At 44.3% G+C, this 25,624-nt stretch overlaps 1 protein-coding gene across 3 annotated transcripts in view; it reads left to right on the top strand.

Annotated features, from left to right (window-relative positions):
- Positions 1-25,624, top strand: part of PRKCB (protein kinase C beta) — a 362,350-nt gene that overhangs the window by 226,607 nt on the left and 110,119 nt on the right. For all 3 annotated transcript variants that reach the window (XM_051847384.2, NM_001101725.1, NM_001101723.1), the window contains 2 exon segments: positions 13,689-13,845; positions 14,947-15,081. In XM_051847384.2, the coding sequence (XP_051703344.1) occupies positions 13,689-13,845; positions 14,947-15,081 (292 nt within the window).

Here is a 25,624-nt window from a genome sequence, read left to right as displayed (position 1 = left end):
CAGAGCAGATTGCGGGGCTTCTGGCTTTTGCTGCTTGGACTGTGCAAAGACGCCGACGGATAGTTTTGATCGAATGTCCAAATTAAGCTGCCAAAGAGCGAGTCTGCAGCTCCAGGGGCCCCATGTTAGTATTTATGTCACATCTTTAGAAATAATCACATTGAGAAGCAGTGCCCAGAGCCACGTCAGCAGCCGCTGCAGCTGAGGGGCTGCATAGCACCCGCCCTGGGCTTCCCGCTGCGTTTACTCAGCACCCAGGCAAGGGTGGGGCCCCACGGGTGCATCATCATGGTTCCTGTCCCAAAGCAGTGAGCAAGGAAGGAGTAAGACTTGTTTTCACCCAGTTTGAGGCATGAGGTGGCCTCCAAACAAGAGATGAATCTGACTTGTTGGACGCCTTATTCCCAAACCATCTGTCTAAGACCAAAGGAAGGACCCCCTGGGCCAGCTTGAGGGGAACTGATGCTCACGGTAGAGGGCAAGAGGAGTCAAGGTTTTCTCTTGTTTTTCTAAGCCCAGGAGTTCCTCTCTATCTGCCTCAAGCCCTGCCTAAAGTGGTTAGCGTGGGGTCCCCAGGGTGACCCAGCAGGGACACTGTCCACATCGTTGGGGAGAGCCAGGGATTGGCAGAGGGAACTTATGTGACTTCAAAGGGGAAGCCCACCCTGGCCATCCCGGAGCTGTGGGCTGTGGCTGTGTGGAGTCCAAGTAGGCACATATCAGCCCTGGGGACTAGAGGACTTGGAATGATCAGGGAAACCTGCCTAGAAAATAGTTGACACTAGACTGGGCTGAGTGGGTTACAAAACTGACCAGGGCTGGGCGCTTGATGCAGTGTTTAAGATGCTGCTTGCGACACCTGCATCCCACATGGGAAGCGTCTGAGTTCGAGTCCCAGCTCTGCTCCTGATTCCAGCTTCCTGTTCATGCACGCCCTGGGAAGCAACAGGTGATGGCCAAGAGTATTGGGTCCCTGCCACTCACATAGGAGACCTGGGTTGAGGACCTGGCTCCTGGGCATTTGTGGAATAAACCAGTAGATGGGAGCTCTCTGTCCATCAGACTCCTGCCTCTCAAATAGAAAATAGATAAATAAATACATTTAAAAAAATTGCCCAGCTTTCCAAGTTCCTGGTTTCAAGGAGAACTCAATTACTGAGCACAGAAGGCGCATGGTGTGGCAGTGACCCAGAGACTCGATCTGCAAGGGAATAAGCTGGACTGAATCTCGGGACATGCAAGGTGTATCCAATTCCAGTTTGTTAGGAATAATGCATGTAAGACAGGTCTCCCCTTACACAATGATTCCTTTCTCTTGGATGCGGAGTAGCATTATTTTGCTAATTAAAAAATAATTTGTGCTCAGCTGAGATCATATATTTAACATCTCCTTCTTCCAAATTCCCACTGAAATGACGAAGAGATTAAATACGGAAAAAAAATTGATGAGGGCGAGAAACCAGGCAAATGGTGTCAATCACATGCCAGAACCTTTGAGGAATTTGTCTGAGATGCAGTTCAGATGATACTAGCTAACATCATGTCTTCTTTCCCAACATCTGAACCTCTTAGGATTTCATTTTGTATAATTGCATTGGTTGGTTCTTGCAGAATGATGTTAAATCATAGTGCTGATGGTGGGATTCTTAACTTGATTGTGTCCTTAAAACATATGCCTCTGGAGTTTTCCCAGGGAGCATGATAAAAGCCTTTGATGTATTTATTACATCAAGAAAAACATTCATCTATTTCTATTTTTCTAAGTGTTAAAAGAAAGAGTTGTTATTGAACACTATTGGTTTTCTTTTTGTCATTTTTTTTTTGACAGGCAGAGTGGACAGTGAGCGAGCGAGAGAGAGAGACAGAGAGAAAGGTCTTCCTGCCATTGGTTCACTCCCCAAATGGCCGCTACAGCCGGAGCTACACTGATCTGAAGCCAGGAGCCAGGTGCTTCTCCTGGTCTCCCGTGGGGTGCAGGGCCCAAGGACTTGGGCCATCCTCCACTGCACTCCTGGGCCATAGTAGAGAGCTGGCCTGGAAGAGGGGCAACTGGGACAGAATCCGGCACCCCGACCGGGACTAGAACCCTGTGTGCTGGCACTGCAAGGCGGAGGATTAGCCTATTGAGCCACAGCGCCAGCCTCTTTTTTTCATTTTTTGAGATGATTATCTAGTTTTCCTTCTTTGACCTAGTTTTTTAGTGAATCATATTAAGAGATTTTCTCAGTCTATGAAAGATGTTTGTTTATTGAATGCACGATCAGGTTTGAGTTTCTGAAGGATTGTTTGGAGGGGGGCAGGGAAGGGTGCAGGCAGGGCTGGACGGAGGAAGGAAGGCCAGAGGTCAGACAGCAAGCAGGGGGGTCATCCTTTCCCCAGGACAGGAAGCAGCAATCACCTGGGGAGCTGCTGTCGACGATTCATCACCTGCACACACATCCCAGGCTTGAGACAGCTCAGCCATCACACTGATCCTGTGACATAATGATTATTGTTAAGGCGCTAGCAGTATGGATAGTGAGAGGGACTCAGGTACCTAGAATGATAACCATGTAGTTGAACAGTAAAGACTTGTAGTCATTACGCTGCCATGAGGGGAGGGTTTTCAGACTCTCACTTGGACAATAATTGAAAGTATGGTTGAGCACTCACTAATATTGGCATCAAAAGAGAGGGCTCAGACCTGGGGCAGGAGAGAGCAGAGAGGTACCGAGTATCGTTGGGCATTTTGCTGTGTCTGTAGGACACCCAGTACTGGATACATATGTTTCTAGTGCTCAGTAAAGAGGTGTGGGTGGGAGTTGTCAGTATTTAGATAAAAGTTAAAATCTTAGGAGTAGAGCCTTTGGGAAAATATGGAAATTTAAAAACAAACTTCTAAGTAATCTCTAGTTTGGCTCAAAGAAGTAAATCTCAAGGGAAATTAGAAAGTACTTTGAACTGAAAGAAAATGAAAACACAACACACGAAACTTTGTGAAAACTGGATAAAGTAGGGCTTAAAATGTACTGTATGTTGGTCAGTTCTACCAAGCTCTTAAAGAAGAAGTGACATTGACTCCTCTAAAGAGTAGAAGAGGAAGAGGGAACATTTCCCAACTTATTTTATGAAGCTACTATTACTCTGAAACCAAAGCCAGACAAATTAGTACAAGAAAACTATATAAACCAATATCCTTTGTGGACACAAATACAACAATCTTCAGCAAACAATTAGTAGATCAAACCCAGCAATATATAAAAAGAATAGTAAACTCCAACTAAGAGTATTCCATTGTGGGAATGCAAGACTGATTGAATAACCAAAAATCAATCAATGTGGTTCACTATGTTAATAATATAAAGAAAAACTAGTAAACATATCAATTATTAAAATTTTCTAAAGATATTTATTTATTTTGAAAGAGTTACAGAAAGAGAGGGACACACACACACACACACATCTTTTACCCACTGGTTCACTCTCCCCAGATGACTGCAATGGCCAGAGCTGGGCCAATCTGAAGTGAGAAACCATGAGCTTCCTCTGGGTCTCACACATGGATGCAGGGGTCCAAGAACTTTGGCCATAGTCTGCTTCTTTCTCAAGTGCATTAGCAGGGAGCTGGATTAGAAGTGGAGCAGCTGGCATTTGAACTGGTGCCCATGTGGGATGCTGGTATCACAGGTGGCAGCTCAACCTGCTATGCCACAATGCCGGCTTTCACAACAATGTTCTTACTGATGCAAGACTGCATGCATTCTCCCTAATCTAAGGAAGAAAACAAGGATGTCCATCCTCACCACTCCTATTCAACATCATACTGGCTGATGCGACCAGTACAATCAAACAACAAGAATAGATAAAAATCATACAGGTTGGAAAGAAAAAAAATGGAAGCATTCCTATGGACAGAAAATATGTAGAAAATTCAAAAAATTCGAGAACTAATAACTAAGTTTGGCTAGGTTATAGGATACAATTCAATACACAAAAACAAATTGTATTTTTACATATTAATAACAAACAGTCAAGAACCAAAATAAAAAAAAAGAACATTTAAACTAGCTCCAAACGAGGGAAATATTTGGATATAAATCGAACATCTCTAGAATCTCTATGATGAAAATTACAAAACTGAAATCAAAGAACACCTACATAAATGAAGAGATATACTATGTTCATAGATCGGAAGGCTAAGCATAATAAAGACATCAGTTCCTATAGACTGATTTATAGACTTAATGAAATGCCAATCAAAATCCCAGCAGGATTTTTTGTTAATGTGGACAATGTAATTATAAAATCTTTGTGGAAATACAAAGGAACTAGAAATAAAGATAAAGAATAAATTTGGGGAACTCACAATGCCTAATCTTTAGACTTACTGCATAAAGCACAGTTATCAAGCAGTGTGGCATTAATGAAGGGATAAGAATGTAAACCAATGAAATGGAATAGAGAGTCCAGAAATGGGCCCACACACATATGATCTGTTCATTTTTTAAAAAAGATTTATTTATTTATTTGAGAGGTGGAGTTGCAGACATTGAGAAAAAGACAGAGAGAAAGGAATTCCATCTGCTGGTTCACTCCCCAAATGGCCTCAAAGGCCAGAGCTGGGCTGGTCTGAATGCAGGAGCCAGGGGTTTCCTCTGTGTCTCCCACATAGGTGCAGTGGCCCAAGCACTTGTGCCATCTTCCACTGCCTTCTCAGGCTATAAACAGAGAGCTGAATCAGAGGAAGAGCAGCTGGAACATGAACTGGTGCCCATTTGGGATATTGGCATCACAGGTGGAGGTTTAGCCTACTACACCACAGTGCCAGGCCCAATCTGTTTATTTTTAATGCAAGTGAAAAAAAAATGAAACAGAAAAGGATAGTTATTCAAAAAATGATGTTGGAATGATTGACCATCTATATGTAAACCAAAAGAATTAGCCCCACCTCATACCTTATATAACAATTAACTCAGTGGATGTAAAGGTATCACATTTTAGAAAACACAGGAGAAAAAAATTTATGGTGTGGAGTTAGACAAAGAGCTCTTAAACATGATACTAAAAACGTGGCTGTAAATAGCAAAAAATTATAAACTGGACTTCATTAAAATTAAAAGCTTTTGTTTTGAAAAAGACACTTATAGAATGAAAAGACAAACTACAGCAGGGAAGAAAACGCTTACAGATCACGTATCCAACAGAGACTTGTACCTGGAGCCAAGAACTCTCAGACACAGTAGTCTGAAAAGGATAAAACCATTACTGCCCGTGAGCAAGCACCTCACAAAGACTCCATCAGAAAATCTAGTGCATTCGTGAGCCAGTGTTCAGTATCATGAGAAATCAGGGTCGTGGTGAAATGCCTCTGCAAACCTGTCAGAATCGCTAACTTAGTGATCACAGTGATAATTAATAATAAATATGTTCAGGAAAGTGTGCTGACAAGGATGCTGGGCTGGAGTGTCCATCACCGGTGGGGATGCAAAAATGGTACCGCCACTCTGGGGCACCGGTACCGCTACCCTGGGGCACCACTGGCTACATACACTTACCTTACGGCTCAGTGACCCTGCTCCTAGGTATTTACCCTTGCAAAGTAAAACTTTCTGTTTACAGAAAAACCTATGACTATTCATAGCAACTCTTTGTAATCACCCAAATTGGAGACCTCTCAAATGTCCTTGAACAGATGAGTGGGAAATCGGAGTGGCACAATCGGATAATAGAATGCAGTTCACCGATGCGAGGGAATCAGCTATTCCTACACAGAGACTTGGATGGGTCACAAAGGCCTTGCGCTTGGTGAGAAGCCACTCTCGAAAGATTTCATCCTGTGAGGTCCCCTTTAGGCACCATCCTTGGGATGGCAAAGCTGCAATAAAGGGAGACAGGTCAGTGGTTGCCAGAGCCCAAGGATGAGGGAACACTGTCAACACAGAGGGGTGGCCTGGGGATTTTCCTGGGGTGATGGAGCTTTTCCGTGGTGTGAGCATGTGGTGGGTACACGAATCCATACGTGTGCTCACATTCACTGGACTGGGCAGCTGTTTAAGACACCACTATGAGACATGTGCATCCCGTGTCAGAGTGCCTGAGTTTGAGTCCTAGCCCCGCATCTGATCCCAGCTGCCTGTTAATGTGCACCCTGGGGAGGCAGCAAGGGACGACTCAAGTCCCTGCAACCCATATGGAGCAACTGGAATCAAGTTCCAGGCTCCCGGCTTCAGGCTGGCCCAGCCTCAACTGCTGTGGGTATTTGGAGAGAGAACCCGGGCATGGGAGCGCTCTCTGTGTCTTTCAAATATGGAAAAATTCAGAAATAATTCACAGGCCCAGACATCAAAAGACAAAATCAATTTTATTGCATGCTAATTTTTAGAAAGTAGGGTAAATGCTACAGTCAGAAAACAAACAGATAAAAAGACACACACACACACACACACGAGAGAGAGAGAGAGAGAGAGAGAGAATAAGGCAGTCGTTTGAGACGGGAAGGAAGCAGTGAAGAGAAAGCAATTCCATGTTGTGATAATTAAAAGTACCTTAAAATGATGAAATAAATTCAAATGCATAGAAACAGTAAATGGAAGAATGCTCACTGCAGAAAATGTAACTAACATGGGAACCAGCTAAAGGGCTACTCCCAGATGGAAGGGGATAGGGATGAAGACATGAATGTATATAGTCTGGAAAAGATTATGACAGGCGTGGAGGACAAAGGGCATTTTTATTCACGGGTAGGTGGTTATCAAACGTACCGAAAGAAAAGATCAGAGCAAATGGGAAAATGCCCGTATTCCTATATTCAAAGAAGAGTTCAGGACAAACACATTAGAAACTGTAAAAAGAGGCCGGCACCGCGGCTCACTAGGCTAATCCTCCGCCTTGTGGTGCCGCCACACCGGGTTCTAGTCTCGGTCGGGGCGCCGGATTCTGTCCCGGTCGCCCCTCTTCCAGGCCAGCTCTCTGCTGTGGCCAGGGAGTGCAGTGGAGGATGGCCCAAGCGCTTGGGCCCTGCACCCCATGGGAGACCAGGATAAGTACCTGGCTCCTGCCATCGGATCAGCGCGATGTGCCGGCCGCAGCGCACCGGCCGCAGTGGCCATTGGAGGGTGAACCAACGGCAAAGGAAGACCTTTCTCTCTGTCTCTCTCTCTCACTGTCCACTCTGCCTGTCAAAAAATAAAAAAGAAATAAAAAAAAAAAGAAACTGTAAAAAGAGCTTTTAAATTATGAAAGGGGGCTGGCGCCGTGGCTCACTTGGTTAATCCTCCATCTGCAGTGCCAGCATCCCATATGGGCACCAGGTTCTAGTCCTGGTTGCTTCTCTTCCAGTCCAGCTCTCTGCTGTGGCCCGGGAGTGCAGTGGAGGATGGCCCAAGTGCTTGGGCCCTGCACCCCATGGGAGACCAGGTGCTTCGGATCAGTGTAGCTCCGGCTGTAGCGGCCATTTGGGGAGTGAACCAACGGCAGGAAGACCTTTCTCTCTGTCTCTCTTTCTCTCACTAGCTATCAAAAAAAATTATGAAAGGTAAAATTTAAGAACAAAGCATACTCATGGTCAAAATACAAAAAGTAGAAGCTACTAGAAATAAGAGAGATGTACAGAAATACTGTAAGAGGTTTTTTTTTTTTTTTTAAGATTTATTTATTTATTGGAGAGGCAGAGTTTTAAGCAGAGAGGTCTTCTGTCTGCTGGTTCACTCCCCAAATGGCTGGGCTGATCTGAAGCCAGGAGCAAGAAGCTTTTTCTGGCTCTCCCATGTGGGTGCAGGGGCCCAAGCACTTGGGCTGTCTGCCACTGCTCTCCCAGGCTGTAAACAGGGAGGTGGATCAGAAAAGGAGCAGCTGGGACACGAACTGGCGCCCATATGGGATGCTGGTCCCGCAGGCGGAGGCTTAACCTACTACGCCACAGCGCCAGCCCCAATGGGGTTAACTTTGTCAGTGTTTGATAGCTGAAATGGAGAAGGGAAATTGACAGCAGTTGAGGCACTGCCGTGAGCTTCATATCCTCTTTATAATTAAGGCAGTCCTGTAATTTATTGTCAAAACTTGACCTTTGAGGACAAAAGGTATAAACTGGGGCTGTCTTGGCAAGCCAGGTGGAATCCATGGTCATCCTAACAGCACCTTTGAGGGGCCTGTCGTTTTAACATTTTGAAGTTGGTGAGAGTTACGGCCGAGGTAGGACTCAAACCCACGCCGCGTGACTCCAAAGAGCGGCCACGGGTAAGTTAGGGCCTGATTCACCTGCACCAGCTCCGCACCACCCTGCTGCTTGCTGTGGCTCAACGGACACTGTGATGGTCTCAGCTGGAAGTCTGTCTCGACACAGATAATTAATTAGAAGTGTGACCATTGTGCCACTGCCAATCATGATGCTGAGCCAGCTCTTCTTGGAGCCTTTGGGGCTATGAGGTGCTCAGGGTGACAGCTGCTGGATGAGGCCTGCCCAGAGACCCCCCTGTTTGCTTGCTTTGTGATTTTAGCCTATCTGATGAGACTATTACAGCCCTGGGAAGGGGATTCTGATAGATTATAGGGTGAAAGCCTCCATTATCAGAGAATCTTAGGTTTAGAAACCCCAGGCAATAAGAAGAAGCAATAAGTAGACAGGATTCCAAGGAACATGAGCCTCGGCTAGAGAGCAGAGGCTAAAGCAGCTTCCGTTTTTTTTTTTTTTTAAAGGATTTATTTATTTATCTGAGAGGCAGAGTTACAGAGAGAGTGAAAGACAGGGAGAGAGGTCCTGCTTCCACTGGTTCACTCCCCAAATGACCACAATGGCTGGAGCTGGGCCAGGATGGAAACCAGGAGCCAGGAGCTTCTTCCAGGTTTCCTGCACGGGGCAGGGACCCAGGCACTCGGGTCATCCTCCACTGCCTTCCCAGGCCATCAGCAGAGAGCTGGATTGGAAGCAGAGCAGCTGGGATTTGAACCGGTGCCAGCGCCAGCACCAGCAGCTTCCAATTTAAGAAGATGTAACTTCTTAAGGGGTTAAGGTAACTGGGCCCTCCTGTAAGTGCCTGGAGTAGGAGGAGGGGGCAGGGCAAGAGTGAAGATGGATGCACAGCTCTGCAGTTTTCACCGTTCAGTGTCACTCTGAAGCCTTGTTTGGATCCTAGGCATGTGCTGGGGTGTCCAGCTGGTCTTGGTGAGGCCTTCCTGGGTCGATGTACAATTTATCCTGAAGCCCGCTTTCCGGATTCTGTGATTCCAACCACTCTGCACAGCCAGTTCTAAAAAGTTTTTGGGGGAACAGGACAGGGTCCCCAAAGGCCAGGACAATGGATTCTTGAAGGCTGTCAATGTACAAATAAAATTACAAGATAACTTTCACTAGCACAGTGAATATGATAATGCATTCTCTAGAACATTTAGAAAGTGTCAGATAAAGCCCTTTTGCTCACAACCCCCAAACCAGACTTCTGTATTTTTTTCCTCAGTTGTCATCATTATTTTAAATCAACTTTGGGTATTCACATCCAGAATCTTCTCTGTATATTTACATACATATGCAACGTCGTAGAAAAAAATTTTATTGTAGCTTTGTTTTGAAGCTTTGGAGAGGCCCTTTAAAAAAGTTGTTTATTTTTGACATATTTCAAAATTACAGAAAAGTGGCAAGAATAGAACAAAAATCTTCTGTATACTCTGTAATCTCTGGTTTACTGTTTGTATTTCACCCACTTGGTTTGTTATTTTCTGTATTAAATATTTTCCTAGAAGGGTCTATAGGAGGGGACTTTCATGGGAAATGAAATAAAAATATTTATTTTGGTGTGAGTAACTTTTGAAATCCATGCAGGCATTTTGCACAGGAGGGGTCTTCAAAAAGTTCATGAAAAATGTGTATTGCAAAGAAGCTGTGCATGGATTTCAGGACATTTTGCACCCATATGGACTCATCTTTTAATTCCATCTTCCATGTCTTATTCCGACCCATCTCAGAGTAAGCTGGAGGTCAGGATTGCCATTTACCCACCTCAATATTTCAGTATCTGTTTCTCTGATCAAGAATATTCTCTTAAATATGCATAGCACAATTACCCAAATGAAGTAATGGGACATTGACCTAATGGTGTAATTTAATAGTTGAGACCCAGATTTCGTTAATTGAAGCACTAATGTCCTCAGACCTTTTCCTTAAACAAAGAGGCGTTATGTTGTCCTCACCTGTCTTCCTCTCCTTTCAACATGTTGATGCAGACATAGTACAATGTTATCAGCGTGGGCATAGTACTACACAGCATGACTATGCCGTAGAGTATTTATTCCTGCCCCACTGATGGACAATCAGGCTGTTTCCTAGTTTGTCACTGCAAACATCCTCAAACTAAATGATAGTGAGTGTTGCTTTGAATGAGGATTTCTGATGTTGAAAATTCCTTGGGGCTGGCACTGTGGTGCAGCGGATTAACACCCTGGCCTGAAGCGCTGGCATTCCATATGGGCACCGGTTCAAGACCTGGCTGCTCCACTTCTGATCCAGCTCTCTGCTGTGGCCTGGGAAAGCAGTAGAAGATGGCCCAAGTCCTTGGGTCCCTGCACCCATGTGGGAGACCTGGAAGAAGCTCCTGGCTTCGGATCGGCACAGCTCCAGCCGTTGGGGCCAACTGGGGAGTGAACCATCGGATGGAAGACCTCTCTCTCTCTCTCTCTCTCTCTCTCTCTCTCTTTCTTTCTCTCTGCCCCTCCTCTCTCTGTGTAACTCTGACTTTCAAATAAATAAATAAATCTTAAAAAAAGAAAATTACTTGATTATGTAAGGTGGGTTCAAGACATTAAATACCACAAGTACTCAGATTTTTCCACAGAAAAATGGGGAAAAAAATAATTGGGAAAGTTCTTGGTAAAGAACAATATTTTGGAAGTATACATGAAGTGCACCCTTTTTGTGGATTCAGAACTGTTAGGTAACTTTCCCCAGAATGCAGAGGCCTTGCCTGGCCTGAAGATCCTATGATGGAGGGTCAGATCTAACCCCCCAGCCAGCTCCGTTTCCAAGATCCAAGGCAAACAATGCTGTCTCCAGCAGGATGCTCTTCTCTTGCACATTTAGCAAACTTCCACCAGGGGGAAGGTTGATATTTCTGCTTTTTGTAAAGCATTTGGTACCATCTGGGCTGGCTGGATTTCAACAAAGATAGTAAAGAAACATTTATCAAGAAAAATCAAAGTTAGTCTCGCCAAGCGTGGTCTGGAGAGATTTGCTTCCTCGATACATATGCGGCTCTCTTGCTGCTGGGAAACATGACTCGACTTTGAAAAGCTTCAGGAGGGACATGACTTTGGATCTTAGCCTGCAGCTATTGTCAACTGCTCATGATAGAGAGATTTTAGTAGCCAAAGCTCTTGGAGATGTGGATGCCGATAGTTCCAGAAGCAATCATTTTATTCCTTTCTACAGAATTTTTTGATTCCTTTGGTAGAGGATCGACTCAAAAGGGCAGAAGCAGAAGAAAGGGCCACATGCATGAAGCAAGATGTGCAGTCATACTTCCATGAGGAGTGCTTTTAGGGGACAGGGAGCAGGAGTGGATGCCCAAGGAATGGCCACCCTGAAGCCATCAGCATTGAGATTGACAGCTGTGATGCCCCTGCCCCGCACTGTCCTGCAAAGTCCTCGACTTACAATAGAAGACTTTTCCCCCAGTGGTTGTCCTGCTGGTGTCAATAAGACAGGCAGGGCTTTTCCAGGGAGAAGGAAGGTGAGCTGCTTCTGCTTGCAGGTGTGCTGCCAATCAACCACACAGCACTTCAGAGCGTCTCAGACCATGTTGTTAGGCAGCTCACTATGTGATAGATGTGTCATTCCAAGATCCCAGGCTGGAAATGGGCACCTGTTATTTTCTTTGGAAAAATTGAGAAATAAGCGAAAGTAACAGTTGGAGATTGTATTCTATGGAGAAAGTGCATGGGTATCTTAAGAAATTACCATTCTGCAGAACAGCATTGCTTAAAGCATGCTCCATGGACCTGTAGCATATGTGTCACTTATGGGAAGTTGTTAGAGAAGCAGATGAATAGATTTCACTGCACACTTACTAAGACAGAATCTATCTGAAAGGCATGGGGCCCAGGAAGAAGCCCTCTGGGTGATACTTATGCATGCTAAGATCTAAGAAGCACTGTTCTATAAAGGTTCAAATGGAGAAGTCAAATGCCTTGTTCTCAAGGTGCAAAAACACACGTGGTTCCCTTGGATAGTAAAAATGGAAAATGTAGCAAAGAAAGGCATTGAATGTGAATAATTATAATGAAGTATTGGCAACATAGCTAGCTTTCCTTGTATTTTCAAGGTTACAGGTTCTGCACTAAATATCTCTTTTCATTACCCAGTTTTATTCTCCTATCGGTTCATTTTATTGATCAAGAAATTGAGGTTCAAATATCTTCAGTAACTACTAGATAACAAGCAGGCCCTGTGTGTCTTACAGCTCTCTCCACAACACTATATGGCCTCACTCTGTCTCTTTAGAAATCAACTATACTTTTAGCAAATCTGGTTTTTATATATTCCTTGGGCACAGAATCAATATCTTATGTTATCCCCTGCATGTCAGTGCAGAGTAAGCTACACCTTGCATGCTGATAACCCTCTCTGCTCTTTTTTCGTCTCGTCTATTCAGTTCCATTTCCGTACTAGCTGTATAATTTTCGGCAAATCAGTCTTATTTCATGTTCTGCCATGGTCAGTGGCTTGGGTGTAGGAAAATAAAGGACAGATATTTGAATGAAATGAGGACTGAGGTTTTTATCAGACACATAAAATGGAAAGAAAGAAGGGCAAGGGGGTTGAGAGTGTTTTCATGGGAATGATTGTAATGCATTGTGAAATTCGAGCTATGGGTGAGCAGAGTAGAGACAGAAAGAACGGGGAAATAGAGAGGATATATTTGGTCCAATGGGAAAAATTGCTGCTGTGGGGTAAGAGTGTGGAAGAGCTAGAAAAACTAGGAGGTTGTGTAAGATGGTGGGGTACGTGGAACTGATATGGAGATGGTGTTGTGATTTCTGGGGTAGTAAATTCCAGGGTGTGACCATGAGAGGGGTGCAAGCCAAAGGTGGTAGGAAGTGAGAGAGAGGGTGTCTCGCCTCCTTCATCCTAGTATTCTTTCTTCTAATCTGTTTTTCTCATCATCTTGAATTTATGGGGTTCCTGCTTGGTTTGGAGACATGTTGAATAATGGCTGTGGTAATGGGTATCCTTGTCTGATTCCTGACTCTAATAGGATTGCATTTATCATGAGCAGTGGTGCTGTTATTTCAGATAGTCTTTGTCCTTTTAAGAAAATTCCCTGATATTTTAGATGACAACTACCACTGTGTCTTTATGGATTTACCTGTGCTGGCCATTTCATATGAATGGAATCATGCAATATGTGACCTTTTAGGTATGTGTATGTGAATGTTCTCCATGGCACTATTCAAAGCTGGTGGAAACAAGCTTAGAACACGGACAGTTAATCTTGGGAGTGAGGTGGAAGGTGCAGTGTGAAAGTCAGAAATAGATCTTTCACCAATATGGAACAGGTTGTTGGCTTATCTCATTTTGTACGCTTTTCGCTATTGTTAATTAAATTTAAATTCCCGTTAATCCAGTCTGGTGCCGACAGCGGCCATCCCACCGTTTCTCCTGCCATCACTAGATGCTGCTATAACGTGCACTATTCATCCTGAAACTTCCTTTTCTCTTGCAGTAAGAGATGCTAAAAACCTTGTACCTATGGACCCCAATGGCTTGTCAGACCCCTACGTAAAACTGAAACTGATTCCTGATCCCAAAAGCGAGAGCAAGCAGAAGACCAAAACTATCAAGTGCTCCCTCAACCCCGAGTGGAACGAGACATTCAGATTGTAAGTTGCAGCAAAGCGTGGGTGGTGGAGGCTGGGTTACAGGGCCCCCGGAGATCGGGGAATTCCTCTCTTACTTTCTGTTTCCTCCCTTCCCCCCTCCCCCCTTCCTTCCCTCCCTTCTCTTCCATCTGCATGTTTGTATTGTGAAGCAAGGGAACAGTAGAGCCTGTTCTTACGGTAGAGTGGAGGATGCCTGTGGTGTGGGCGGGAGATGGTGTCATGTGTTGCAAGGTGAAGGCAAGCTGTGAGAGAAGCCGCAGGTCTCGGCCAACAGCGGACATAACCCGCAGGGTGTGGCAGCATCCTCTCCAGGGCTGAGTTTATGGACGATGCTCTGCCTGTTGCCTGCTGGGAAAGGCCCTGCCAGCTTCCCTTGGGAGTCTTCCCCAGCCAGGGCTCCAAGGATCTGGGGAGCCCTTGGGCCAACAGGCATCGAATATAACAGCCAGCATTTATTGAACATATACTATGTGTAATAACTCCATTGCCTGGTTTCATTCCTGTTTTACCAATGGAGCTTAGAGGGCACAAAGAATCTGCCCTAAGTCCCATAGCAAATGTAAGGTGGAGTGTATTCAGCTCCAGCTGTTGTGGCTTCAGAGGCTACACTTCCAGCCACAGGTGCAAAGCATGGTTTCTCTTCCCTCCCTCGGGGTAAACCTGGGGACTTAGCCTTCGTCAAGGCCATGCCTCAGCACGATTTCCCCAGAGAGACAACGAATTTCCTCATCCTCTTCCTCGCTCCCATACACACGTGGGCCCAGCCCGTTACATAACTGCTGTCTGTACTTCTCACAGTGATTGTCAGTATGATTGACCGCACACCATGCACCCTGTTAAGACATGAGACAGCAGACGTGTGCAGTTACAACTGTCCCTGTCGGACTTGGCTCAGGGCTTCTGCCTGTCGAAGCCACAGACTGCCAAGCAAGGGAAAACTCTCCCTCCCTAGGGAGATGGCCTGGGATGGGAACGGGAGATATTTCTTGCAGCCACTTGTAATCTTTAAAAATTCCTACCTCCAGGTCTTGTCCTCTTGTGTGCTTTTCATCTGGGTGCAGAATCTTTGCAACCTCTGCCAACTTCTTTTTTTCTTTGCAGTCAGCTGAAAGAATCGGACAAAGACAGAAGACTTTCAGTAGAGATTTGGGACTGGGATCTGACCAGCAGGAATGACTTCATGGGGTCTTTGTCCTTTGGGATTTCTGAGCTGCAGAAAGCAGGTGTTGATGGCTGGTAAGAAATATTTTGCTGCAGAAATTATGCTACAGCTTGCTCCTTCAAACATGTGAATGAATACGTTGTCCTTTGCCCCCTAAAGGGAAATGTGAAAGTGAAGTCTCCAAGTAGGTTGGACCTGCCCCACAGATGTGCCTATTTGGTCCTCATGCTTTTAAAAGAATGCATTAAAAAGGGCAATTAGATGCCAGTCCTTTAAAAATCTGGGGTTTCCAGTGGAAAGAAGTGGCCATCAAAGGAGGTACTTTTCTCTAAAGGGAGGCGAGAACTTCCACTTTGCTAATGGCCTTGTCTAAATACTGACGGAGTTTGTGGACTCAAAAAACTCCCATAGCCTAGGCAGCTCATGTCAAGAGTCTTGGGTGGTCACTGATGTCATACATAAGAGTGTTAATTGTTAAATTAACAACAGGAGTCACTGTGCACTAGCTCCCCATGCAGGACCTCTGTCCTCAATGAGTTGTATTATGAGATTTAACTATAAAACTAGTTCTCAAACAGTTTTGTGTGTGTGTGTGTGTGTGTATGCAAGCAAATTGTTGAAATCTTGACTTAGTATAGAATTGGTCTTATGTGTACAGAGTTAATTGAAAATGAATCTTAATGGAGAATGGGACTGGGAAGGGATGGAGGAGGTGGAGGGGTGAGGGTGTGGGTGGGAGGAATCACTATATTCCTAAAGATATACTTATGAATTTGTATTCTTTAAAAAATAAATAAAAAAAATCTGGGGTTCACAGGCCATGATTAAAACCAATTGGATAGTCAACTCCCCCTTAAACAGAACTTGCTTTTCTATTGCGAAGTCCTCAGCACTCCCTATTTTACTGCACCTGCCCCACTTTATACCATTGTGTGACTTGACTCGTAGGACTTGTAAGAGGAATGCACCGTCAGGTTCAGGTTCATAGAGATGATGAAGCAGCTTCATGAAGTCCTTATGGAGCCTGGCCCCAGACAGCCTGGGCGGTGGCAGTCACAGTCAGTTGCCATGTCTCCTTTGTTCTGGAATTTTTGCTCCACTCTCCTTATAGAAAACAAAAATGGTTACCATCTATCTGATAATATCAACAGAGGGGCTGGGAAAGCCCCTTGGTGGTGATTTCACAGTTTGAGTAAAGGAATCAGAACAGGTGTTCCTGCCTGGCCCCATGGCTGCCCAAAGTGGCGATGGGGGCTCCCATTATTTCTCCAAGATACAGTCTGCCACTTCTGAATGGTCTCGCTTGGGGTTGGTTCAGTTCCAAGTGAAAGAAAATAAAAATTAAACTTGGTTTGGTAAGAAAGAGGTTGTAGCGCCTGGACCACACCTCCTTTCCATTGTGCACCTTGACCTGTCTTGGCTCTTTATTTATCCTAAGCTTTTATGCTGATCTCTGAAGAGGTGTCCTGCCTCCTAACGTACCCGCTAGAGCTGCAGCAAGATGTAAGACAGGCATGCCCTGCTGGAGCTTAGCTTGTGGTAGATAAGGGGAGGTGGAGATAAACCTGCAGTAAGAAATCACACAGATAACAAATCGATGATGACCTGGTCAGAGACGGGAAAAGGACAGGAGCTCAATGTATATCCCCCCAAAAGGTTTTCAATCAAGCACGATTCACAAATGTCAAACACACAATTCTCACAAGATAGGTAGTGAGTGAGCATGTGTCCAGGTTTTCCTTAGTGCACTCACGAAGCAGCCAGCAGGGTGAGTGGCGATTCCATGGCAGGTTGGAGAAGCTTGTATTTGTATAAGCAGAAGAAAAAAGCAATGCTGAAAGAACTTTGCAGAGTGAAATAGAAAACTGGTGGCTGAACAGATCAATAGAATCCCAGCCTTTGGGCTATCTTATCTACCAGGAAACACACAATGATCTCACTTTCATTTTCTAAAAGTTAACATCTATCTGCAGCCTGGGGGGCCATCTGGATGCGACTTGAGTGTGAATAATAAGTTAAACAAAGTGATATGACTGTGAGGAAGGAGATACCTAATTAGAAAATGCAATCGTAGGACATTAAAAGGTCACACAGTTGTCTTCCCCCAAGTTTTGGGTGTTTTTTCCTAACATATGGATGATGTGACTGTGCATGGCCCCGCCTTCATTCCCACACAGATTGGTTTGGTGTCTCTTCCCCTTTAAATCAAGCTGAAGAGGTTAGGGAGAAGAAGGCCTGGTCTGCAGGGGGTACCAGCAAGACAGGAGAGGGCATAATAGTAATAATTATAATAACGATAGCTACCACTTATTGACTCTTATTAGATGCCTGCCGAGGGCTGGGCTGAACACTCCACAGCACCGATCAGATGTACAAAAACAATACTGTTTATCTTCTATGGTAGACTTAGATTTTCTCCTATAGTTTTGGGGCTTTGTGGTGGCTGAGAGGGGTCCCTTTTCTGGCCTCACGGCTACCGTGTAGCCATTTCTGCCTCATCCCTGAGCCAGGGCCTACTGAGGCAGGACTGGTCCCACCTAGCTTTGGAGCATCAACCATGCTGGCTTCATGCTGGAGACCCAGGACCTAGCCTGTTGCCTCTCCTTGTGAAGTCTTTCCACACAGTGTCCCCTTTACCCCCCACCCCAGGCCACTGCTATGATGCCAAGAACCTAAGTATATACCGTCAGTTTCTATGTCTGTGAGTTCTACATTTGCAAATTCAACCAATTACAGAACTGAAATATTTGAGAAAAGTGTCTGGATTGAACAAGTACAGACCTATTTTTCTTACCATTATTCTGCAAACAATAGAGTGTAACAGCTATTTACATAGCATTTGCATGGTGTTAGGTAGTTGTAAAAATGATTGAAAGTGTATGTGAGAATTTGCATAGCTTATATGCAAGTACTATGGCATTTTATAGAAGGGACTTGAGGCCAGCGCCGCGGCTCACTAGGCTAATCCTCCGCCTAGTGGCGCCGGCACACCGGGTTCTAGTCCCGGTCGGGGCGCCGGATTCTGTCCCGGTTGCCCCTCTTCCAGGCCAGCTCTCTGCTGTGGCCAGGGAGTGCAGTGGAGGATGGCCCAGGTGCTTGGGCCCTGCACCCCATGGGAGACCAGGATAAGTACCTGGCTCCTGCCATTGGATCAGCGCGGTGCACTGGCCGCTGCGGCCATTGGAGGGTGAACCAACGGCAAAGGAAGACCTTTCTCTCTGTCTGTCTCTCTCACTGTCCACTCTGCCTGTCAAAAATAAATAAATAAATAAATTAATTAATTAAAAAAAAGAATTGAGTTTAAAAAAAAAAAAAAGAAGGGACTTGAGCATCTATAGATTAGTTATTTGCAAGGATTTCTGAAGTCCATCCCCCATAGATAACATACCTATCTCATTCTGCCTCCAGACATGGGGGTGGGCAGAGGCTAGAGAGTCCACATGTAGGGTTGACCTTGGATGGATGCTTTGTGACCTAGGTAAGTTGCTTCACCTCTATGCTACAGCCTTCTCAGCAGGTATTATGCTGATCCTCAGCCTGATTATGGCCTCTCTACCCACCACTTAGAAGAGTTGTGATGTTGGTAGAATAATAGTTGAGAAGAATTTATGCAAAATAAAAGCCCCTCACCAGATTTTACAGATAAAGTCCTTTTAAGATTTAGGACCAAGACAGACACAAAACTGGGCTGACTCTAAATGTACTAAATTTGGATTCTTGTCCCAGGGATTCTTGCCCCAGCGTGTGATCTGGGGTAAGTCACACACCCTCTGCTGCGATTTGGATGTTAGTTTGGGTGTCCCCTAAGGACCTATGTGTTAAAGACCTGGTTGTCAGTGGTTAATGGAGTCATGACAGTGGTGAATGGATTAAGGTGTGGAGTTGATCCAATTGTGGTGTCTGAAATCAGAGCCTTGGGAAGTGATTGGGATTGGGTCATTAAGAGTGCAGCCCTCATGATGGAATCATGGTGATGTAGGTGACCAGTGCACTCCCTATCTCTGCTTTCTGCTCGTGATGGATAGCTGTTCCACACCCTCTCTGCTGTCACCACCTCCTGGTCATTGTGGGTGGGGCCCACCTGATCTTGGACTGAGAACCTACAAAATCACGAACCAAAAATGAAGCTTCTTCCTTCATACGCGGTTTCTGTTAGGAATGATGTTGTGACAGTAAAAAGCTGACAAGACACCCTCTTTGAGACTCAGTTTCCCCCCAGAGATGGGGATGGCTCCCTGTGCTGATCTGCTGTGCTGTAATTTAAGACCATGTGGCAGGACACGCAGGAGCAGCTGTGAGGGCTCCCGGATGTGTTGCGCCAGCCCCAGGCTCCTCTTCTGCCTCACTGCCGCCAGCTCTGTGTCTGCTGTGAAACCCTCCCCTCTGTTTCTAATTCTGTGTATTTATGCTGTCTCCTTTCCTTTCCTCTTCATTTTTGCAGAGGTTCAACTGTTTTATTTATTTGTTTTTCTCTAAAGAATTAGCTCTGGGATTTGCATATCAATCCTGTGTCTGTTTCTCCTGTTCTGTAGGCTTATTTGGTGGTTGCCTTTGGATTTTGGACAAATGTTTTGCTATTTTATTTTTCTTCTTTAAACTTACTCTGCTCTTTAAAAATAATGAGCAAACTTGAAGGACTAGAACCTGCCCCTCAGTCTTGATGTGTCATGTTCTGGTCCACAGTTGTGTTTTTAATTTCTTTTCTAATGTGCTATTATTTAGACATGCTTTTTAACCTCCAGAATTAGCTTTTTGTTTAAATTTTTATTATTAATATCAAAATAAAGGTTTAGTATTTCATAATCAGAGAAAATGGCCTATACCTTTTTTGTCTCTTTCTCTTCTCTTTTTACTTTCTTTCCTTTTTTCTTCTTTCTTTTCTTCCTTCAACTTGGCTTAGCATATGTTCAATGTTGATAAATGTTCTATGGACATTTCAATAAAAATGATTCTACTTTAAGTCTCTCTCAAATTAAAAAAAGTTTATAAACGGGCAGCTGTTTGCTCCGTTGGTTAAGATGCTAGTTGGGATGCACCTGTTCCACATCAGAGTACCAGGGTTTGAGTCCTGGCTCTGCTTCGGGTTCCATTTTCCTCCTAATGTGACCCCTGGCAGGCAGCAGGTGATAGTTCAAGTAGTTGGGTCGGGGTCACCTACATGGGAGACTCAGATGGAGTTCCTGGCTCCCAGGTTTGGCCTGGCCCAGCAGTGGCCACTGTGGGCATTTGGGGATTGAGCCAGTGGATGGGAGTGCTCCCTGTCTTTGCGTATCTGTTTCTTTGCATCTCAAATATAAAAAAATAATATTTGCTATTTTTAAGGTATGCATTTCTATGTTCCTATATATTCTACCTTATTGTTATGTACAGTTCTTTTATGCTTTTATATCTTATTTTGTAAAGATTTATGTATTTATTTGAAAAGCAGTGTTACAGAGAAACAGGGAGAGACAGAGGGATCTTCTATCTACTATCTGACTCTTCAAATGACCACAACAGACAGGGCTGGGACAGGCAAAGCCAGGAGCCAGGAGCTTCACCCAGGTCTCCCACATGGGTGCAGGGCCCCAAGCACCTGGGCCATCCTCCACTGCCTTCCCAGGCTCCTTAGTAGGGAGCTGGATCGGTGGTGAAGCATCTGAGACTCAAGCCAGCGCTTATATGGGATGCTGGCATCACAGGCGGCAGCTTTACCTGCCACGCCACAATGCTGGCCCTGTCTTTTCCTTAAGCTTGTAAGATTCTCCCAGTAACATTGTTTAAATTGTGTGGGTTTTATTTTTTCATTTCTGATGGATTCTGCTTTATATGTACGTGGCAGTTTTATGAGCCACGTATCTCTTCAAGCAGGATTATACGACATGAAGTTGTCTCTTGCGATCTTTCCTTGTATTTGTTCTTGCATCCTTTGGTTCTCTGCACACACACACCACAAGCACCTGCTGTACTGTGCAGACAGCAGTGAGCAAAGCAGACCAGAATCCTTGACCTCAGGGAGTTTTCTTTCCAATTGGGAAAAAATTAACAAAAGTTTTAGAATGAACAAAGATGGAAGGTTAAAACAGACTAATAAAGCCCATAGACAAAAGTCAATGAGCAATGAGGCTGGGGAGGGGCCTGGGTTTTCCAGACTACTCAGGAAAGGATGATAGATAGGGAAGATTTGCAGGGAGCAAGACCGTGGGTGCTGTGGGTGTCTAGGGTGAGCTTGTCCTAGGCGGAGATGAGAGCCAGAGCGAAGCCCCTGAGGCAGGAGTGGGCCCGGCTGGAAGGATGGGGTGGGGTGGGGAGGGGGGAGTGCAGGGCTTGCGAGGACTTTGTCTTTTTTCATATAATTTTTTTCAAAGATTTTATTTTATTTATTTGAAAGACAGAGTTACACATTATTAAAGTGCTTGCCGACATATTCTACAGTGTTTAAGATCAATTTGCATTCTTATCAATGCTGTGTGAGACTTTTCATTTCACTCTCCCTTGTCAACATCTGATATTATAAATTTCAAAGAAGAGATTCAAGTATTGTGTGTATTTTTATTACTAATTATTCAGTATTTTAATTTGTATATTGCCATTTGTTTATATTTGTAAATACCTATGTCCTTTCTTTTGTTTTTTTCTTAATTGATTTATAAAGAACTTCTATATTAGAATAATATTTGCATGTCTTTGATGACATGTATATTCCAATATTCTTCCTTTTTATATTGTATATTAATTTTGGTAATATACCTTTTTCTTAGTTGTATTTAAGGCATTCAGTTCAACTCTAATCTAAAATAATAATTATCAAGCCAACCACCAAAAGGTTTCTCAAGTTCATCTTCTAATTGTTACCTGAATTATCCATCCTGTGTCTAAAGGACTTTTAAATTCAGTGAATGTATTTTTCTTTTGAAAGTAATTTTTTCTAATCTCAGATTATTCTCTTTTCATAGATATATTGACCGCTTGAAACCCATTGGCAATATGAATTAAATGTCTTCTAGAATTTTCCCTCTTCTGCTCTTTTTCATGGGAAAAGCTGTGTCCTCATGTTTCTGTTTCTTAGCATGGCTGAATTTTTCACCTGTCCTGTTCTGTTCCTTTACTTGCCCGTCCTCATAGCAAGAAAGAGCAGCAGTAAACGACCATTGTCTCCGCTCTGATCTTTCAGCTCTAGATGAGGGGAGAGAGGAGTCTTGTGTGCTCTGCACATCTCGTCAGCCTTCCTGTCTCCTGTGTGTGTGGGAGAGGGTTCATCTGGAGACAGCTGCACAAAAGGCAGCTCCCTTGCTCCTGGGAGAGATCTCTGCCCCATGTTGGTTTTGTAGATCTCAAAGTTGGAAGGGGTCCCTGTTCCTCTCAACTTGTGGGCCCAGGGGTCCTGATTTGGAGGCAGTAGAGACACACCCTTGACTAATGTGTTCTGTGAGGTCACAGGGAACATTTGCTGGGACACCCTGTCCCTGCCCACTGCCGCCTGTGCTGGCATCCCGTGTTACCTCCTGAATAGGGGTGGGAATTGGAGTTCCTCACCTGCTCCCTGATGGTCTGACCTGAGTGGGGAGTTGGGTCTGTTCCCTTTGCTGATGGCAGCTGCTCAAACCCCCTTTATTTGGGTTCTTCCAGGTGTGAGACCCACATGAACTTGGATTGTACATAGTCGGGGCATACATGACGTAGGCTGCACTTTTGCCAGTGCTCCTTCAGTTCTTTAGATTACTGCAGAGAGAACGTCCCAGGGGGCTCTGATATATCCTTTTTTAAAAAATTTATTTGACAGGTAGAGTTATAGACAGTGAGAGAGAGAGACAGAGAGAAAGGTCTTCCTTCTGTTGGTTCACTCCCCAGATGGCCTCAATGGCTGGAGCTGTACTGATCTGAAGCCAGGAGCCAGGTGCTTCTTCCAGGTCTCCCATGCAGGTGCAGGGGCCCAAGCACTTGGGCCATCTTCTACTGCCCTCCTGGGCCACAGCAGAGAGCTGGACTGGAAGAGGAGCAACCAGGACTAGAACCCGGTGCCCATATGGGTTGCTGGTGCCGCAGGCGGAGGATTAACCAAGTGAGCTGTGGCGCCGGCTCATCCGATATATTCTTAAAACTCTTTTTTTTTTAAACTTTTATTTAATGCATATAAATTTACAAAGTATGACTTATGGATTACAATGGCTTCCCCCCCATACCGTCCCTCCCACCCACAACCCTCCCCTTTCCCACTCCCTCTCCCCTTCCATTCACATCAAGATTCATTTTTGATTATCTTAATATACAGAAGATCAGCTTAGTATACATCAAGTATGGATTTCAACAGTTTGCTCCCACACAGAAACATAAAGTGAAAAATAATAGATGATTTTTTTTAAATGATGATGAAATCAGAGCAGACCTATTGTCATGTTTAATCCCAGTGAGAGTCAAGTTGGGAATTGATAATTTCTTTTTTTTTTTTTTTTTTTTTTTTTTTACAGAGGATCAGTTTAGTATGCATTAAGTAAGGATTTCAACAGTTTGCACCCCCATAGAAACACAAAGTGAAATATATTGTTTGAGTACTCGTTATAGCATTAAATCTCAATGTACAGCACATTAAGGATAGAGATCCTACATGAGGAGTAAGTGCACAGTGACTCCTGTTGTTGACTTTACCAATTGACACTCCTGTCTATGGCATCAGTAATCTCCCTATGCTCCAGTCATGAGTTTCCAAGGCTATGGAAGCCCTCTGAGTTCTCCGACTCTTATCTTGTTTAGACAAGGTCATAGTCAAAGTGGAGGTTCTCTCCTCCCTTCAGAGAAAGGTACCTCCTTCTTTGATGACCTGTTCTTTCCGCTGGGATCTCACTCGCAGAGATCTTTTGCCAGAGTGTCTTGGCTTTCCATGCCTGAAATACTCTCATGGGCTTTTCAGCCAGCTCCGAATGCCTTTAGGGCTGATTCTGAGGCCAGAGTGCTATTTAGGACATCTGCCATTCTATGGGTCTGCTGAGTATCTCACTTCCCATGTTGGATCACTCTCCCCTTTATTTACTCCATCGGTTAGCGTTAGCAGGTACTAGACTTGTCTATGTGCTCCCTTTGACTCCCAGTCCCTCCACCATGACCAACTGTGAACTGAAACTGATCACCTGGAACAGTGAGATGGCATTGGTACATGCCACCTTGATGGGATTGAATTGGAATCCCCTGGTATGCTTCCAACTCCACCACTTGGGGCAAGTCAGCCTGAGCATGTCCCAAATTATACATCTCTTCCCTCTCCCATTCCCACCACCATGTTCAACAGGGATCACATTTCAGTTAATTTTCAACACTTAAGAATAACTGTGCATCAATTACAGATCTAAACCAGTCATATTAAGTAGAACAGATAAAAAAGCTACTAAGAGGGATAATGTATTAAGTTGTTCATTAACAGTCAGGGCTATGCTGATCAAGCCACCGTTTCCCATAGTGTCCACCTCACTCCAACAGGTTTCCCTCTTGGTGTTCAGTCAGTCGTCACCGATCAGGGAGAACATATGGTATTTGTCCCTTTGGGACTGGCTTATTTCACTCAGCATGATGTGTTCCAGATTCCTCCATTTTGTTGCAAATGACTGGATTTCGTTGTTTCTTACTGCGGTATAGTATTCTAAAGAGTACATATCCCATAATTTCTTTATCCAGTCTATCGTTGATGGGCATTTAGGTTGGTTCCAGGTCTTAGCTATTGTGAATTGAGCTGCAATAAACATTAGGGTGCAGACCTCTTTTTTGTTTGCCAATTTAAATTCCTTTGGGTAAATTCCAAGGAGTGGGATGGCTGGGTTGAACGGTAGGGTTATCTTGTTTCTGAGGAATCTCCAGACTGACTTCCATAGTGGCTTGACCAGTTTGCATTCCCACCAACAGTGGGTTAGTGTCCCTTTTTCCCCACATCCTCGCCAGCATCTGTTGTTGGTAGATTTCTGCATGTGAGCCATTCTAACCGGGGTGAGGTGAAACCTCATTGTGGTTTTGATTTGCATTTCCCTGATTGCTAATGACCTTGAACATTTTTTCATGTGCCTGTTGGCCATTTGGATTTCCTCTTTTGAAAAATGTCTATTGAGGTCCTTGGCCCATCTCTTAAGTGGGTTGTTGGTTTTGTTTTTGTGGAGTTTCTTGATCTCTTTGTAGATTCTGGTTATTAACCCTTTATCTGTTGCATAGTTTGCAAATATTTTTTCCCATTCTGTCGGTTGTCTTTTCACTCTCCTGACTGTTTCTTTTGCAGTACAGAAACTTCTCAATTTGATGCAATCCCAATAGTTGATTTTGGCTTTGACTGCCTGTGCCTCCCGGGTCTTTTCCAGAAATTCTTTGCCTGTGCCAATATCTTGAAGGGTTTCTCCAATGTTCTCTAGTAACTTGATGGTGTCAGGTCGTAGATTTAGGTCTTTAATCCATGTTGAGTGGATTTTTGTGTAAGGTGTAAGGTAGGGGTCTTGCTTCATGATTCTGCACGTGGAAATCCAATTTTCCCAGCACCATTTATTGAATAGACTGTCTATGCTCCAGGAATTAGTTTTAGATCCTTGATCAAATATAAGTTGGCTGTAGATGTTTGGGTTGATTTCTGGTGTTTCAATTCTGTTCCATTGGTCTATCCATCTGTTT

Source organism: Oryctolagus cuniculus, chromosome 19 (genome assembly GCF_964237555.1).
Source record: "Oryctolagus cuniculus chromosome 19, mOryCun1.1, whole genome shotgun sequence".
In the NCBI taxonomy this organism is placed as follows: Eukaryota; Metazoa; Chordata; class Mammalia; order Lagomorpha; family Leporidae; genus Oryctolagus; species Oryctolagus cuniculus.
The sequence above is the reverse complement of the archived record's forward strand: the minus strand, read 5'-3'. Positions and strand labels throughout refer to the sequence as shown.